The 19178-nt window shown below is 32.0% G+C and overlaps 1 protein-coding gene across 4 annotated transcripts in view; it reads left to right on the forward strand.

Moving 5' to 3' along the window:
• Positions 1-18786, forward strand: part of LOC124363608 (dnaJ homolog subfamily C member 5) — a 110317-nt gene extending 91531 nt beyond the window's left edge. For 2 of the 4 annotated variants that reach the window (XM_046818887.1, XM_046818868.1), the window contains 3 exons: positions 7320-7473; positions 12171-12197; positions 16821-18786. In XM_046818887.1, the coding sequence (XP_046674843.1) occupies positions 7320-7473; positions 12171-12197; positions 16821-16858 (219 nt within the window). In that variant the 3' untranslated portion in view covers positions 16859-18786. Of the gene's footprint in view, positions 1-7319; positions 7477-12170; positions 12198-16820 lie in introns of all 4 variants that reach the window. The other 2 variants (XM_046818874.1, XM_046818881.1) reach the window with 2 other exon arrangements.
• The last annotated feature ends 392 nt before the right edge of the window (positions 18787-19178 follow it).

Genomic DNA, 19178 nt, shown 5'->3' on the forward strand with positions numbered 1-19178 from the left:
AGATAGCTGCACTAATCAAACTATGTTTCGTTTCTATGGTTACTTGTTTGTTTAGAACAATATTTGTTTCATTAGTTGGCTAAACTGACGTAAGCAAAGAATAACAGATGGATTTACTCCATATGATACCTGTTGTTGTTAGTGTCCGTAAACATGGCTGGTAATAGGTTACGTGACAGTGAATTAGATCGTTTTATGAACGATTCTAATAATTGTAGTGAAGAATTCAGTACCGGTAGTGATCAATCAGATGTGGAATGGGATCGTGTGACACGGGAACAGTTTGAAAACTCCGATATTTTCGATTCAGAAGAGGAATTACCAACTCCTGACATCGGACCGGCAACTGACGTCGTAGGCCTTGTCAATGCAGATCAATTCTTATGAATATAAATATAAATATGGTAGGGTATATAATATAAAAACAATATAATTGTGTGTAAATATACTATGAAATATACAAAACTGTTTTGGTGTGTGACTTCTAAGGACAAATAAGGTAGGCTACACAATAATAATAATTCCATTGCAGGTTTTCATTTTGGGAATAAAATATTGGTGGTGGGCAACATAAAATTTTATTGATAAATAAATTTATGTTATTACCGGTATTTTATAGGTTATATCTCGTAATACCTTCATTCACAGTTTTTTTTTTTTTTTTTTTTTTTTTTTTTTTTTTTTTTTTTTTTTTTTTTTTATGCAGGGAGTTTTAAATGGTAGGTAAGCTCAAGAAAAACACTGCTACAACATCTTTTTTTTTTTTAACAATGATTTGCTAGGATTTACTAGAAGTTACAGCTAAATATCTGCACACCTAAATAATAAGCAAAAATAATGGAATTCCTTGGCCCGACTGTGTGCTAAAATATTAGTAGGTGAATGGGTTAAGTATAACAATGGTTTTGTTTCTGTTTTAATAACTTATTAGCAATATGAAAATTTTAGGTATATGAAATACACAATTGCTCATTTTTGTGAGAATAAAGTTATCACTAGCCAAATGTTAACAATCTGTTAAGAATTGCAATATTTCATTGAATTCAAAGCATATAAAATGTTGCATGCACGTATTTGTGATTAAATAACCTTAATTATTAACATTATTTACTTATCCATAGTTATTCTAGATAACTGGATTGCATAAAATATTTTTGTTTACATCATAATCAGTGTTAAAATGTATGAAATGTACATTTTTTATTGTTAAAATCTGACTTATACTGCTATAGAAAAATCTTATTCTTCTTTGCCACAAAAATCCTCTGAATTTTGAACATTATTGAGTGTTAAATATTTTTAGAAATAATAAATACAATATATTACAAGTTTTGCCATATTTAACATAACATGACCGTTTAATTCGACCTTGTTTTCTTTTGAAGCCTAAACATGAATCTGAAATGTACATTTTTGTTTGATCAAAAATGGAGCAATAACACTATTTTCTTTACTAATATATGTATTAAAAATCTTGAAACAATCCGTTTTCTTTATTTTCTTATAGATTAATATGAAAATCGTTCTTTATTAAATTGCAATAGTCAGAATGGTTTGATATTTATTAGTTGACCAATAAGGTAATACAATCACCCGATTTTATTACTTTTTTTAACAACTTTAATCACATCTCTATGAGATACATTGTTTTGAAAAAAAAATAAGACAACTTAAAGAGGAATTCTTGGCATGTAAACTACTAATTGTAGGCAATTTTTTAAACCCAGTTAGACTTCCCACTATAGTTTACAAAGATAAAACCATAGTTGGTTGAGGTTTAACACTGGGACAAAGCAGGGCACTGAACTTGACTATACTCAAATGACACAAAAAATATTTTATTTTATTATCGATTAGCAGACTTTAAAATCCAATTAGTCTTCCTCAAATTTTTTAACTTTTTCTTTTTTGTACAATACATATAAAATTTTAAATTGGATATATTATTCCAAACAGAAATGAGATCTATACAAATTTATCATCAGTATATAGTTCTCTAGATATTAAATCTACTTATAAATTTCAATAAACATTGAATCATAAAAAGTACTTGTTGCGCCAGCGCAGTCACCCAGCAAGTGCGAGATCAGGGTTCGTGTTCCACTGGCGGAGAAAGTACTTTTTGTGTTTCAATGTTTATTGAAATTATAATTTTAAAAAAATGTAATTATTCTAAACTTGAGTACAGCAGAGATGACAAGTGAGAGTATGGTACATATAGCCCACCATTTAACCTAAGCAAACCAGTAATATGCTACATTTCTAAACTGTCCACCCTCCAAACAGTCATAGACCCTGACTTATCAGACCAGGGATGTTATTAATATTCAATCTTGGCACTCTGAAAAATATGAGATATGGTCTTAATCACGGATATAAGGTGCATGAAAAGACCTATGTTTTGGCAAAGAAGTACCAAAATTGGTCCAAAATTAGTGTAACTAATATTACACTATATATTTTTATATTAAACGTGTCCGTACTTATTTTTTTCATATGACATTTTTTATTTTGTAGTGCCAGATTAGAGTTGTATTTAAAACTCATATAAAATTTTCATATTTATTACAAATTCATAGTTTTATATTATTCCTATATTGTATTCTTGTATAAATGTACCAGACCCAAATTGTAAATTCTACATTTTTTTACTATTAAACAAACCTGTGTTATGTTTTGCAATACATTTAGTATTACAATTTTTTGTTGAATCGTGACCATAATAATCCACTTTAAGGGCAAAAACCCAATAACACAAACCATGAAAACCCTGTGCTAAATCTAGCAGTTTACCGGCTAAGATTTAAGGGTTAAGATTTAGTATATTATGTAAACTTTAGGCTATTAAGAATATTTCATAAATTTGCTAATGTTAATACACATTCGGAATACAAAATGTGTGAACATTTTTTCAGGTAAAGTATTAAATAATATACAAATTAAATTTTTATTAAATCTTAAAGTAAACTATAAACTGATGAGTCATAAGCTTGGTTATTTTTAATCCCATTTACAGCAACAATCCACAAATATGTAAATAACCTATTTTCATACTTAACAATATTTCTTAAATGCACTTTAGTACAAAGTGAAAAGGATGGTCATCATTTGACACGTGTCAAACTCAAATGAAGGGTTTGTGAAAGAAGTTAAGTGAATTTGATATTGAAACTACCAGATATTATTTAAGCACTAGATATAGTTCATAAATTCTTGTCTAAAAGTAATTATTACAGGTACAAAAATTGTTTCTGTGTTATTTTTTTCTTAAAAACCTGTTTGAAAACTGTGTTTTAAAGAAACATAGTGATTGTTATTCATAATGAATACTGTTAGTTAGTTATAATAATTTTAAAATTTGTTTGTTACAACATGAAATACCTCAAAAAATAATAAAAAACAAAGTTATTTAAATTTTCAATGTTTTCTAAGCAATGACTTCACTAAACCCTGAATGATTTGAGATAATTAGACTTTCTGAGGTTGTAATAATAATTTTTTTCTGGGGTGCAATTAACCACATTGAATCAAACGTCCAATTATATGATTTATTGTAAGGTTTGTAAACTTGGAAATATCACAAGATAAAATGTAGCGTGGATATATTTTTTTTAAATAAGCCTGTGTATTCTAAATACTAGTCCCTCAATAATCCAACAAAGTTCAGACCAGACAAGTCAAAAAGCCAGATTACTGTAGTTAAATTAAAAACCTGTTTAAATTACGTAATATAATGTATTGTTACTCAAAAAGTTAATTCTTACTATAAAGATGTACAATAGAGTCTTAAAATAAAAAACGTTAGCACATGCCATAAATGTTATTCTTTCTTTTGAAGCTTTTCGGCCTGGAGCACTTTTCAGCCATATTCACAAGTGTTTTTTATGTAAAAGCCTCCAAAAAGTCCACTTTCGTTGGCATTGTACACCTGGTCAGGAACAAGTTTCAAATCGCTGGCACTTTTAGAAACTCTATTCATAAGGCTCAACTGCTGATTCATACCAGAATAGTAATAAAAACATAATAAAATGCTGATTCCAATATGAGATAATATTTTAAACCATATATAAAGTCACAGTACAGTACAACCTCACTGTGCCACTCACTATAATTAACTGTATAATACAAAATTTATCAAAAACATTACAAATACTACCCACCATAAGTTATGAACGACAAAATATTTCACAAACTTCCTCTATTATATGTACACTATTCAGAAACGGGAAAATGTCTGTATGAGCTGGGATCACAAATTGACAGCTATGGTGACACCCTGCCTTTGACTACTGGCCAGATTAATGTGGGAACAGACGCGCAGGGCCGGACTGTAGAGGGACTATATACAGTATGGTGATGGTAGATATGCTGGTGAAGACTTAGTATCTTCAATCCAGAAACGAGGTTTGCTAATATTTTTATCTGATAAATGTTTAAATTTAACTATCATTTACTGTCATCAAAGTAATAATATTGACCATTTTTATATTTCTGTAGGTTTAACTTGCACTTCCAAACGCACTACTAAATGTGGTGACTGATTTACATAATTTTTAGCAAGAGTCTTTCTGGTAATGTACTGTTCTTTTGTATGGTCTCCTATGAAATTAACCAAGCTCCTGACCTTTTTATTTTTATGAGAAGATAATCAGGTTGGATATATTGAAGACTCTTGGAGCAATTGGAAACAAATTTAAAATAACAGTAAATGTTATTAAAAGAATACTTTTCCAATATAGTTTATTTTTTGGATGAGGCCTTTCAAAACCAAAGGTTTCATCATCAGGCGATTCCACAAATAAATATTTATATTATTTTTTATTAAAATTAATATTAAAATACCATATAGGATGGATATAGTTAGGGGTTAGTACCTTCGTCAAATCCTATGTTATAGCCACCATGAGAGGGATGATAATCGTCGTGATTAATATAGTTGTTCCACCTTGGACACAAGAGAAATCTGACTGGGAAGGGTTATCCCTCATGTTTAGGATTTTAAAAACCTTTTTAAACGTTTTTTTGAGAGCACAACCAACCCCAACAATAATCCTCCAATGTAAATGATATCCCTCAAGGTAACCCTTATCAAAATTGCTCAATATTTGTAACCAGTGATATGCAGCTCTTGAGCATTCATAAATTGCTCAGAGGTGATGTCTTTGCTATGCCCAATGTAGGTTAACTGGCATTTACTAAAACCTATTGATGTAAAATATATACATGGATGGTATAAACCAGCAGAAATAAACCCCCCTGAGGATTACAAACCAATTAACAAATCTTTTGACAAGAATCATCTTTACAGATGGACCAATTGATCTATATTGGTTCCATTAATTCAAGCTAATTTGATCTTACAATCCCATAAATATAAAAACCGTAGAAATTACAAAAGTGCTGATAACATTCCATACATTTTAAGAATGATAGTAACTATTGTGTAATTTTGGATTTGGCATAACAAAATAATGTGTAGGAGAAAGCATGGCTGTGTGTAATGAGATACAGTTAGATTTTAGCTTTGTATAAGTGTTATAGGGTGGCCACCCGACTGAGAATAAGCCGGGAATTTAACGTACTGCGAAAAATGAGAAATAAATTGGAAATCTCCCTATAGAACTGGAAAAATGTCAAAAACAAATTTTCTTTCTTTAAGTACTTATTAAATTAAGAAATAATTTAACAGCTCATTGAATTAAGAGTTGGTTAATTCCAAACATTGTATTTTACTCAACGTGATCCGTGAAACTGCGAATGAAGATAAGCAACTTGTAGGTAATGATGTTGCCAAATTGTTTACAGATTACATGTACAACGCGTTTAAACATGACATTAAAGTCGACTGACTGATCTTATCAGATTAATTTGTAAACAACTGCACAAAGAAAGTAAGATTATGGTTTGATATCATGGCACATCCACATTTTGACAGAACTAATATTGAAGACTCTTGGAGCATTGGAAATATTTTTATTTAATACTACTAGCAAATTACAACACATTTTCCTATATTAATTTAATTTTGTGAAGTTAACTGATGATGAAATCCTTCTGAAGGCCTTGCTAAATTTGAGTTATAGTTGGAAAATCTGTTGTAATTTACTAGTGGTATTAAAAGAACTGAAATTGTCGCTAGTGTCCCGGCCAGCCAAATTTCCCCCCACACTTCTGTTTACATTGTAAGAGCAGCATTGGTTGGACGACGGCTGGTGAAGATCACGTTCTCTGATCAGTTATTCGTCTCAACGACTTCCCCGCACTCATGACGATTGGTCGGACAATTCAAAGCAAATCGTCATGACGATTGGTCATACAATGCTGCGGATCGGTATTCAATGTTGTTGAGGCCCCACGTTGTTGTGCGCCATTTTGCTGCGGATCGCGTTGGTCGCCATCTTGCTCAAGATCTGCCCAAAGCTAGCTGTGTCCTTTTGCTACGGTCCCCTCGTTTGTTTGAAACTCTGCCACGTTCCAGACCCACGTTTGTTGTCCCAATTTTCTCCCAATCGGTATTCAAAATGTGCTCCCTCTCATTGGTTATGTAAATTACTTCGTGTTGGCTAACTCATATTATTCCAAGTTGATACCAAATAACTATCAAAATTCAATGTCTGTGGTGTTGTTGATATCACCAACAACAAGTCTATATCTATGTCAGGTTTTTAAATAGATTGAATAATGGTTAAAAAACTCAATATCACACCATTAAAGTTCCTATCACGCTTCTTTATAGATGGGATACTCAAATAAAAGTCAAAGCAAATGACCTTGATGTCAATTTATTTTATTCTCTTTTATTTTTCCTAATTAGATACATATATTTTACAAACATCATGGAAAGGAAAATTATTAGTTAACATGATGTTATGTCAACACATTAGAGTAATAAACAAAAGAATTTAAAATAGGAGGTAGCGATGAACTGTCACCGAATTTATTGCATATACCGCTAGTGATAAAATTTGCTAGGCCTTGGTAGCTAAGAGGTATTGCCTGCAAATACACCTGGAGACAAAAAGCCGTCACCTTAGCTCTCTGGTTAAATTCAGTATTACAGTTGTAAAAATTAGTTTGAAACTAGAGAATCCAAAATTTTTGACCAGTAATTTGAAAACATGTTTTGAGTGGCCGCTTAGTTACTATTATTTCAGTTGTCTACTTTCTAGCATTATCTCAAAATATATTAACACAGTGAAACATTTGGATGAAAATCAAATACCATGGTGGTTAAAATCAAGCCAATCGGTGGTTAAACTTTGTTAAGAATCGTATCTAGGAATAATCTGCTTGCATTGCTAACACTTTGTCATGCACAGGATAGCGATGATGAGCACGGAGGCGCCAGTGGTGACCCGACCATCACGTCCCAGCCCAAGCCCTCGAGTAACACCTCCAATGCTCCAATCGTCTTGGGACCTGCCAGCGAGAGCTCGGCACTCAATCTCCAGCAGCAGACTACCTACACTCCAGGTAGTGCGTGTTCAGTCCAGTTGCCACCAACTTACAATTAATCTAACTTCTGTACAAGGTTGTGCTGAAGTTACCCTCTTTTGTTACCAAATGAACTTAAGCTTCAATCCTGAATTTTAATTTCACACATTACAATCTTTACTGATCTTACTGCCTTTGTTTGGGAATAGGTGGCTTCTTAAAAGAGAGTTCCTAGGATGTGAACATAGACTGGCTTATTGTGTCATATCCTGAGACCAGAATTAATAATGCTGGACATAACGATGTCTTAATGCTTTGCTGGAAATAATGAATATTATCAATAATCAATGGTTACAGTTGTGAATCTTCTCGAATATAGGAGGATTTATTACACTAAACAGTCTTAATTCTAGTGGTAATTTACTAGTTTAAAAATGTTATTGTAATCATAATGATATGATTAATGTATCTAATCTCATTAAAAAAATATTTAAACAACTCATTCATTTAAAACCTATTTATGTGTATTTGATGCTGAAGTTAATAAAATTATTTTGCTCTTGTGCAATAGATATTTATTATTATAAATATTTTTTTCTACCCTTTAAACTCTTTATTTTGTTTTTAACCCTTTAAGTGTTGAGTTTTCAATGGTACTGTCACCCGGTACTGTTGGGTTTATTTGTCATGCACAGGGCCACTCCACAGTTAGCATAAATGTAGCGTGTTTCTCGTCTACCATGACCTACTTCAGCGAAATCTTTATGTACCAAACTGCTACCAGAATCTTTTGATTCTTCATGTTAGATTGTGGTTAATATATTGAGTCCACATCCCAATCGCAATCATTCTCAGAGAAGTTACAAACCAGTAAATGCCTAACTCACAGCAACACTTCTGGACAAATCTAAAAATTCAGTATTAGCCAAAATAAACAGTACTGAAATGGTAATATCTTATTATGGTAAACACAGTAACATTACATATAGATTGTACCAATAAATACAATTCAAAGGAAGCAAAATCGGTTAAACTCAGGTATTAACATATTCAATATGACCCAGGTTTCAGTTTGAGGCAACAATCGTACCGTTCTTGTAGGTTTTGCATAATTTTTATGAATAGGGTTTGTTCCATTCTCCTAATACACATGGTTATTTTTTCTTTTAGTTGAACGATGCTAGATGATGGGTCCACGAGAAAAATGTTTTCTTTCGACATTCTCCAGACGTAGGCGTCTAGTGGAGTGGGCTGGGTAAGGAAAGTTTGTTCTGAGGGAGATGAGACGGTTGCCAAAGGTTTCTTGGAGGAAAGCAATGTTGTTAACGGCAGTGTGACTGGTTGCGCTATCTTGCTGGGACCACTGTGAATGTAACGGCAAGTTTCGTGCAAGACAAAATCTCCCGAGGTCCCTCATAAAACGATCAAGAATGGCCCTATATCGATACTGATTTACAGTAAGAGTCTCTCCATTGTTGCCTTCAAAAAGGTATGGTCTCACTATATCCCTCAAAGACACAGCGCACCACATGGTTACACGCTTACTTTGCTGTGGCCTCTCTACAATAATGTCAGGACGTTCAAGTCCAAGGAAACGTGTTGTCTGCTTGTTTATGAAACCATTAAGATGCACATGACATTCATCTGTAAACCATACATCACTCATAAACTCAGGTTCTTCATAGGATATTGATAACATTGAAGTACAATACTGAACTCTAGCTAGTTTGTTTCTACAGTTCAAAGGTTGTCCATTCTGTATCCTATAGGGAAAATCACCAATGTGTTTGAACATTCTTCGCATTGATGTATTGCTAATATTCAGTTTAAGAGAATCTCGCATTAGGATTCTTTTCTGTGCCTGTAACACTTGCTGCAACACTCTTCTGTGGTTTTCATTGGTACAGACAGTAGTTGGGTGACCTAAAAAAACCCTTTTGCTGTGTCAAAACACTACCTATTCTTCGAAATTTGTCAACAACACTAAGAATCACAGAATTACTAGGTGGGTTTTTATGGAAATGTTCTTTAAAGCGTAATGCAGTGTATGATAAGCTTGGCCCACTCACACTTTCAATTCTGTATGAGCGAAAATAATGCTCTACGATAAAAACTTTCTCTACCGTTGTTAGCACCATGTTAGCAAAAACTAACCTAAAATAAGAAAGAATTAATGAACACGAAGCCTTGGCAACAATCGACAATTGAATCAGTTGATCGAGAAGGCAACTACAGCAGATTCTGTTTCAGTACTGTTTATTATGGCTAATACTGTAATAAAAAGTTCATATCATTATTACAAGTAATTCCTGCCATACCGACTGGACCACAATTAAAATAGAAAAAAATCAGTAGCAACTTCAAAAACTCAATTAACCCTAGAGCTGGCAATGGTTGTTACTGAAATGCCACAGTATTTTAGATTGATATGTAATGTGTTTTTAGACAAGTATTTATACCAATTAACTTACTCCAAATATAACATATTATACATGATTTTTTTCAGAAACGACCAGAGAATCTAATTATGCCTAAAGAAATTAGATAAATTAGAAAAAAACCACAAAAATTTTGTTTTACTTTTAAAAAACTTTTTTACCAAAATATTCCGTTGCCTAGCAAAGTTCCTGTGTATCAAGTAAGAAATCTGAGATATACATTTTGCTCCAAATGTTATGCTTATTCAGAAACATATAGTTTGTTGCACTTTAAATGCATAAAATTATATTTATAGTAGGTTATAAAACAATCCGTACCCGTATTTTATTCTACGAGGCACGTCCAGAAAGTAAGTGTACTGGTACTCACAACTGTAGGGAATACTTTTTCGACATGTTGGCAACACTGCCGCATAGCTTGACTCCTCCCCTTAAAAACAAGACCAATTCGAGGTTAGTGTGTTGAAAATTCTTGACGCAGTACCATCTCTGCGAAAAATGTCAATCGTATCTCCCGCTAAGTGCGAAATTCGCGCCGTCATTCGCTACCTTGTTATGAAGGGAAAAGCTTCGGTTGAAATTTATAATGAGGTGAAAACTGTTTAGACTGCCTCTTAGTTACATAGTCTAGTGGGTAACCAAAGTTTCGTCTTCAGTAACAATAAAGTAGAGAAAATCTTCGCCTTCAAGTTTGTAGCGTTCCAAAAACTCTTTGTAGCTCTGCACTCGATTCAACCTGTGCTGTTCTGTCAGCTGTTTTGGGACCCATCTCGCAGACAATTTGCGATATCCAAGAGTATCCTATATCAGGGATCTGGAGATTTGCGGAAACATCGCACAAAGTTCATCTAACGTCAATCTGTGATCGTCACGAACCGCAATCTCGATTTTTTCACAAGTTCGTCAGTCACAATTGAAGGTCTTCCACTCATCTGATCGTCGTGATTCAGAATCTAACTAAATAGTTTAATAATGAAATATAAAACAAAACAAACATAACCTATACAAAGTATTCGACAACGACTGATCAAATACGATGAAACAAACATTGTGTAACAAGCGCTACAGTTGTCGTCAGCTGTCAACCGATAGACTAGTGCGGGGCGGAATAACATTTTGCAATGTACAAAGAGAATGCAACATAAAAGCAAAGACCGACAAAACCGGTATCAATATGTAGATTGATTCTTCTTCTTTACATTGGTGTCAGATAAAACGTGATTGGTAACACGTTCACGAGTCATGAAAACAAAAGAGTGCAAATGGACCGCATATGCGGCAATGCCAATTCTGGGAGACCAAATGAGCCGCTTATGCGGCGATTGCCAGTTCTAGGGTTAAAAAACTATATAACAACAACGCTCTGTTTCTAACACCCAGGTAAAAACTTCACTTCAACTTCAGGTAAAGTCACTTGTATCATAGAAAGACTTTCATTGTTCAAAGTCATGGCAATGTGTTTCAGCAAAGTATTCAACATTCCAATCATATCTGTATAACATAGTTTAATGAAATAATAAATAAATAATTGGAAGTTTAACTCATCAGGTTGTAACTTAATAATAACTGAGCACAAAAAAATTAAAAAATTAAACACTTAATATGTTATATTTACTAACAATAACATTGTACAGACAATGTTATTGTAAATATCTTTTCTTTTTGTTATTACCACATAATATAGTCATAATAATATTAAAAAATGTCCAAAGTTTAACATAGGTCTCAAGGCATTAATACTATATATATATATATATATATATATATATATATATATATATATATATATTATTAATTGCTAATCGTTATATAATTGATGTTATAATATACAACATTAATTTTACAACAACATTGATATGTGTTAAATGCACTGTGTTTTATGTAGGAAGTTTTTTGTTTATACTGTATTGAAACATTGCTTATCCAATTAGTCTTGAGATTTATCCCTTAATTTGGAGAGTCATCTTCAATCATAAGTGATGTTAAACTGCAACTGTACACTACTTAGTGTACATAGACTTCTACTTTATTTATTTATCTTACTGCCCATTATTTAAGTGATATATTTGTAATGCAGAAGTCTTAATTTTACCTTCCTCCTCATTTAATAACTGCTTCACTGAACGCAATGATTTCATATCTTCTAAACATTTATCAAGACATTCTATAGAGGGACAAAACCCAAAAATGTGATGGTTTATTTAATAACAAATATATAGTCCACTTATAATGTAAGACCTATAAACTAAACTTTTACTGTTCAGTTCATTTTGAAGGTAACACTGACATATATCGCAGGTGAAAATTATGGAGATGATATGGAAGGTAACATTATTTAACAGCCAGCAACTTATGCACTGTTCACAGCTTTGCATGATTTTTTTAAACTCCTCTTTCAAATTTTTTTTATTTAACCACTTTTATTCATATCTTATGATTCTCCTTGAAAATCTTACTAGTCTTTAATTTGCACGATCCAAATGAATGAGTTAACCAAGGCATAATTCTTAACACAATTTTGATATGAAATCGTAATAACATTTAATGTTATTTATAATCTAGAATGGATTAATTTAGATTTTAATATTGATGGAGAGTAATTGTTTAAACTATTTCAGTCTTATGTTCATTAGTGTGACAACAGTGAAGAATATAAAAATATACTAGCATGTTTTTTTGCATTTTGGAATTTATAGTATTTTTAAGTATTTTTATTTCACCTATAAAAAATTTCAGACATTGTCCTTAATTAATATAATGTAATTAAACAAAAAATAGCATCATGTATTCCCAAATCGCATGTTACATGCTGTATATAAAACAATTACAGACACAAATATGCACTGCTTTAATTTTTGTTTTTTTAAGTTTTTCAGTTGAAGTAATACTTATGTTTTCAGGAAAATTTGTTTGCTCTTACAATCTGTTTGTATGACATTCGTATTTCAAGGACACCTATGTGCCATGGACTAATAATGTTCATGAGCATAACAGTCTCTCGCTGGAATAAATGGTTTTAGTTTGATCTGTAAACCAGACTTAGTACTATTATTGATAGGATCTAAGTGCAATATTAATGAATTCTGTTCACTTGTCCTAATTAGTAACCTCAGTGAAACAAGTAGCTTTGAATAGTCTTTGGCCATGAGGGTCATTGTTGGTTTTCACTTAGTTACATTTTGTGTTGGCAGTGTCTTGTTTTCTGCCATGTATTCATCTAGCAATATTTAAACACTAACAAACATGGATGTGTTTTAATGAACTAAACCAATATAAATGCTAACCTTTATTTTGACATAGGTAAAGCATAAAATGTAGCTGTGGAGGTAAATTTTGTCAGGATAATGTTTAAAATGTACCACCGTTTGTCATATAGAATGGAATCTTCATTTTGTTGCAATGACATCTGGTGTTGTTCTCTTTTTATGGAAATCTGTTTATTTTGTTTTGTACAAAAAAATATAAAAATATTATATCATAATATTTATAACAATTTTAACAATAATTTTTCATTGTAATCCATGAACGCATAAGCGAGCGACCACTTTAATGATACGCTTGCACAAGCCGGGAGCGCCAAAAATTTCATAGTTGAGACTTATCAGCTGTTTGTTGCTCCTGGCTTTTACAAGACTATCTTTAACACGTTCGCTACCAACCGGCACATATATGTGCCGGTAGGTCCATCAAGATAGACCACCATTGTGTGAGTTGGGCACTTCTCACAGACCAGCTCAAAGTAGTGTGGTCATTACCGTAGCCCAAGAGTACAAATTTGTTCAAATCAATTTATATATCATTTTATAGCCTTAGGCAAACGTATAACTTGATTCCACATCCCTTTTTTTACGTTGTATACATTTTGGCTAGTGGCACATATATGTGCCGGTCGGTCTGTAGCAAAAAATTAGGCTTAGGCTAAACCTCAAATATAACCTTTTTCTAGTTGAAAGTCAAGTAAAAATTGCCATAACTGTGTTAGGACACATTGGGAAAATAATAAAAACTAGTGTTGACATGGTAGTTATGTGTATTGTACAAACTAAAACAAGATCTTTGGATAAACACTTTGGAAATAGCAGAATATGTTATTAAAAAAAACTCACACAAATGTCTCTTATTTATAAACTCCATTTATGTAATGAGCTACATTTTTATCTTTGACATAAAACAGTTAGGAAATAAAAATGTCTTAGGTAACACACATTTTGTTTTAGTTTTTCACTTGTGAAATTCATTGAAACACTCTGGCATGCAGAGTCCGAATTTATTGTCCTTTTCATCTGTGCAGCTGGAACATGTGAAGAAAGTTGTTTTTTCCGCTTTTTCTGTCTTACTCTACAAACATGACACCGTAGCCTCTTGTTCAATTTGACTGGGTCATGGCTTTTTTGACCTGAGACCTTGAACTGCACCAAGGAAGAAATTGTGAACATACCGAGAGACCAAGCGGCACAAATATGTGCCAGACATCCCTGTAGACCGATATGAAAGAATGAAGTCGAAAGAATAGACCGATCGTTACCACAGCCTTTTATTTAATAATACTACACTGGCACAAATACGTGCCGTCGGTCCACTGGAACTGTACCGAGCGGCACAAATATGTGCCATCGGTCTATAAGAATCAACTAGCCGGCACATATGTGTGCCAGCCGGTCCATATTAACGAAAAAGTTTTTACATTTCGGTAGCGAATGTGTTAAAGTGGTCGAGCTCACTTAGGCATTGACGGATTTCGTTGAAATAATTACCATTGGAATTGCAATCACATTTTCCAAATAGTTGGTTTCTAGTATATTTTTTTATAACTAAACTAGTTTTTTTTTTTGTTATTTGACTTTAAAAGTTTTCAACAGACGCCATTTTGTTCATATTAAAGGAAATAATGCAATGATTTTTTTAATTTTTCTCTTACCTATTAAAACCTATGTGCCAAATTTGGTTTCTTTAGCTTTACTAGTTTGAGAGATAAAAATTTGTTAATAAAGATACAAAATGGCAGCTAGCGGCTAAATAAAGTGTAAATTGGAAAAAAGGTATTCTTCATTTTTAGCTTAGAAAAACAAAAAATTTCAAAATGCATAGCCAGTCCAACCTTTTTTTGTTACGCCCTGTACACACACACACACACACACACACACACACACACACTCACACACACTGTTTACAAAAGGGTCTCAGAAATTTCTATGGCTGATAATACTTATCATTTCAAATTCCAACATTATTTTTTCCAACACAATCCGTCAATGCATAAGTGAGCACAACCACTTTGAAGGTACGCTTGCACAAGCCAGTAGCAACAAACAACTGATACCTCTTAACTGTGACCTCTCAACTGTGACATGTTTGGAACTACCAACTTCTACAACCGTATTTTTAAAGTGGTCGTGCTTGCTTATGCATTGACGGATTGCTTAGGAAAAAGTAGTGTTGTAAATGTTATACAAATTTCAAAATATTTGGTATCTTGTACAATATTAATTTATGCCAATCAAAAGATTAAATGTTTGCTACTCCTGGCTTGTGCAAGCATACCTTTAAAGTAATCATGCTCACTTATGCATTGACAGATTTTGTTGAAAGGAATACCATTGAAATTTTCATAAAATTGTTCAAATAGTTTAGTTTTTTTGTTATTTTGCATCACAAATTTTTAACAGACGCCATTTTGTTAATAATAAACAAAATAACACAATTATTTATTTTATTTCCTCTTGTCTATCCAAACCTATGTGAGAAATTTAGTTTCTTTTGCTTAACTAGTTTTAGATATAGAATTTTTAATAAAGAATACAAAATGGTGGCCCACAGCTACAGTTTTTTTTACCTATTTATATAACATTTTTTGTTGGAAGTGATAAAAACTGACCCGCTAAAGTTGGTGACACCCTTGTGTGAACACCCTGTGTATATATATATATAAAGTTTAATTTTTTAAATTTTGTCTAGTGTAAGTTTTTTTCATAATATTTGAGAACTGACTTGTCTGTTATAGGCCTGATCTGAATAGACCCCACGTATTATGGTGATTTGAAGTGTTAGTTGTTTGGTTGATTGTTGTGTCATCATAAAACTTATTTCAGTTTGAAAATACACAAACTATAAACAATCATAATGCTGAGTTCAGCACATTCAGTACAGTGTCATTCTATTTCCTATGATCATTTACTGTTTAATTAGCCAAAATTCATCATCAGGTACAAATAATTTATGTGAGTTTTTAGAGTCGTAAGAACAGTGAAAAACTAAAGGTCAGTTTAAATTGTGTTTCTTTGAGACACTGCTCGACCTCCAGCTGTTGGTCATATTTAAAAGGCTAATAGTTGGGAGAAGTTAAACAGTTTGTCTTCTCTAAACAGTTTGGCACCTGCCTTCTTGTGACACCTGAGTTGAGTGAGTGATGAGCGTTATGGAAGTGACCACAATGACACGGAAACTCTGTGGATTAATTTGTGTGTACGTGCGCTTACGGGTGTGTGTGTACATACTATTATATAAAATCTAATGGTGTCCATATTGATTGTCTAACAAAACAATAACAGTTTCAATATAGTTCATTTTGACAAAAATGACAACAAACCAATTTTTGCCTCCTGAAAAGTGGTTCATCTTCATTTAAATACAATATGGTTAATTATAGTAATTTCATTTTTATATTTATATATTGTACATTCTTTTTTTCTATTGAGTGTTTATATATTTTGGTTATTCTTAGATCTTTTGGTAAACAACATATAAGAAAGAATTATTAAGAGGTATACTTTAGTCAAAACCATGTACATTTCATACAAAAACAATAAAATGCATTGTTCTTTTCATAAAAAGGAGAAAAAGGGTAATCTTTTATGTGCTATATTTATATATTATGGCAAACTCTTAAGGTTACGGTTTAGGGGTATATGTGTGAGAGACGGAGAGGTCTGCATGGTGTGTTTGTTCCAGGCATGACTCAGAGCAGTTCCCCCAGCCACATGGGCTAAGCTCCAGCAACAGTCGAGACGTCACATCCATGGCTGTGTCCCTCCACCCAGTATTTCGCAGATCTGGACTTTTCCTCGCCTAGCTTACAAGCAACTCTAGCTTGATATCCATCCCCAGCACACTTAATCACATGTCATCAGACTTCTACCTACTTGCGAGTAGGAATTTTGAAGCAAAAATCGTCTTCAAAGTAGAATGTTTTAAAAGAAGGTCCCAGATGTTCAGATAATTCATAGGGATATTGTGGCCGGAAATGTTCATTATTGTGGTTTTGTAAAGTGCACTTCTTATTTTATAATTATCTACTTATTTGTTGAAAGTTTTCTTAGTCATTATTTAGAAAAAAACATAATGTAATTTATATATTAATAATGTTTCAAACTATTTATCTGTTTCATTATTTATTAGGCCTATTTCTAGTTATGTAAACATTAGTTTTGTTCATTTTTCTATTATCATTTGCAAGTCTTGCTTTATTATCCATGTATGTTAGAGATTAAAATATCTAAATATAATGCAAAATTATAAATTTTTAGAACTTTGAATAATGCAACCTAATTTAAATGTTGAAATAAAAAAATGTATTATTTTTCCTACTTTGGAGAACGTTCTCTTGTTTATTGTCATTCTATCAGGTTGTTTAATTGTGATGTCACTAAGATACATTAATTGTTTTATTTATCTAAAAGGAATTGTCCTTTCCTCATCTTACTTCCAATATATTATTTTTCATACCAACAAGATTGCTTGATACTACTTAGTAGTATAAATATAAAATATTATTCAATTTAAAGCCTGTAAAAATCACATTACTGTATTAAACACTGTTTTAAGTACTGAAACGTACTCAAAATCTTCTCACTCATTTAATTAGTGCTGTATATGTTAGTCCTATGTAATACCATTTATATTTTTTGTGATGTGAAGTTTATATAACAATTCTATAAAATTTTATCTAACAAATAGCTATGGGTAAGTGTTTAGTATGATTTTGGAGAGATGATCTTCTAGTTGTCAAAGGAATTTGGTTAAATATATTTCCTGTCCAAGTTTGTAGTAATACACTACTTTGTCCCCATGCAATTGTAATGAATTGAAAATCCAGTAATCAAAAAGTACAGTTTTTATTTATCCTTGAAAATTGGTTTGCTAAATATTTCATTTAAATTAGATGAGTGAAATGTCATTAAATTTCAATTATTTTAGATGGGAAATACAATACATGGGCAGAATATTTACACAAAATTGATCTCATTTTCAAACTTTTTGACTGTTTTGTATCAGCTGATGCTAAAACTTATTAAGATAAGGGAATGTCCTCTGCACTTATTCCTATTTAATTGCTTGATAAAATTGCTGTAACGCCTTATGTGGCCTCATCTATATAAAGACCAGTAAATTTTCTATATTGTAACAAAATGTTTCTTTTTAGTTGTAAGAGTAACCAGGGTTGATATTTTTAATCAATAAGTCAGGTCAGTAGATTTTTGTGGATAAGACTTAATGCATCCAGCTAGTCAAGTTTTATAAAGTCTTTAATTATTGTCAGTAAGTTAACTTTCTGCTTTTAAACAACTGTTTAGTAGAAGATATTAAATTTAATTTGAAAATGTCTGTGTGAAATTTAATTTAATTTTTATTCTTAAAGTATTTTATTTGTGTTTGTACTAGTTACATAATTCATTCTTAATGTTATTTATTGGTTCCATAATAAATATAAAACATAATTTATTGGTCTTGTACACTATTTGCAATGTTGTAGATATTTTTATATTTCTGAGGACTCCTCACAGTAACACTATTAGAGTTTTGTATGTATATTTGTGTACGAGCATGTATTAGTAGTTAACCTACCGCCATATTGCGATGACTTCCTTTTTTTAAGTTGTCAGTCTTTTATTGTGCTAATAAAGCATCTTATTTTAATTTTGATTTGTTTCTCCTTTATGCCTTTTTTCTTGCACTTGTTTGGTTTGTGTTTTTATTTGGCTTTTTGTCCATTTTTAGTTTGTAACTTATGTGTTAGTGTAAAGACCATTTTGGTGTAACAAAGCTACAAACAGAGTAACAAAGCTAGGGTTTAGTCCCCTTAACTCACATCTGCAGTTAATAGGCGAAACCAGAGTGTCCTATATTGGTACTAGTATGGTAGTATGGGTTCATTAGCTTTGCTATTGGGAAGCTCCTATCTTTATACTACTTTTCATTCCTTTTGTTGTCTGTTTAATATATTTAAAATTAATTTCAATCAGACTTCTTAATAAATATACTAGCTTTACATGCCCAATATGTATGAAAGAAAAAGAATTCCTGAAAAAT

This window comes from Homalodisca vitripennis, chromosome 1 (genome assembly GCF_021130785.1).
Source record: "Homalodisca vitripennis isolate AUS2020 chromosome 1, UT_GWSS_2.1, whole genome shotgun sequence".
In the NCBI taxonomy this organism is placed as follows: domain Eukaryota; kingdom Metazoa; phylum Arthropoda; class Insecta; order Hemiptera; family Cicadellidae; genus Homalodisca; species Homalodisca vitripennis.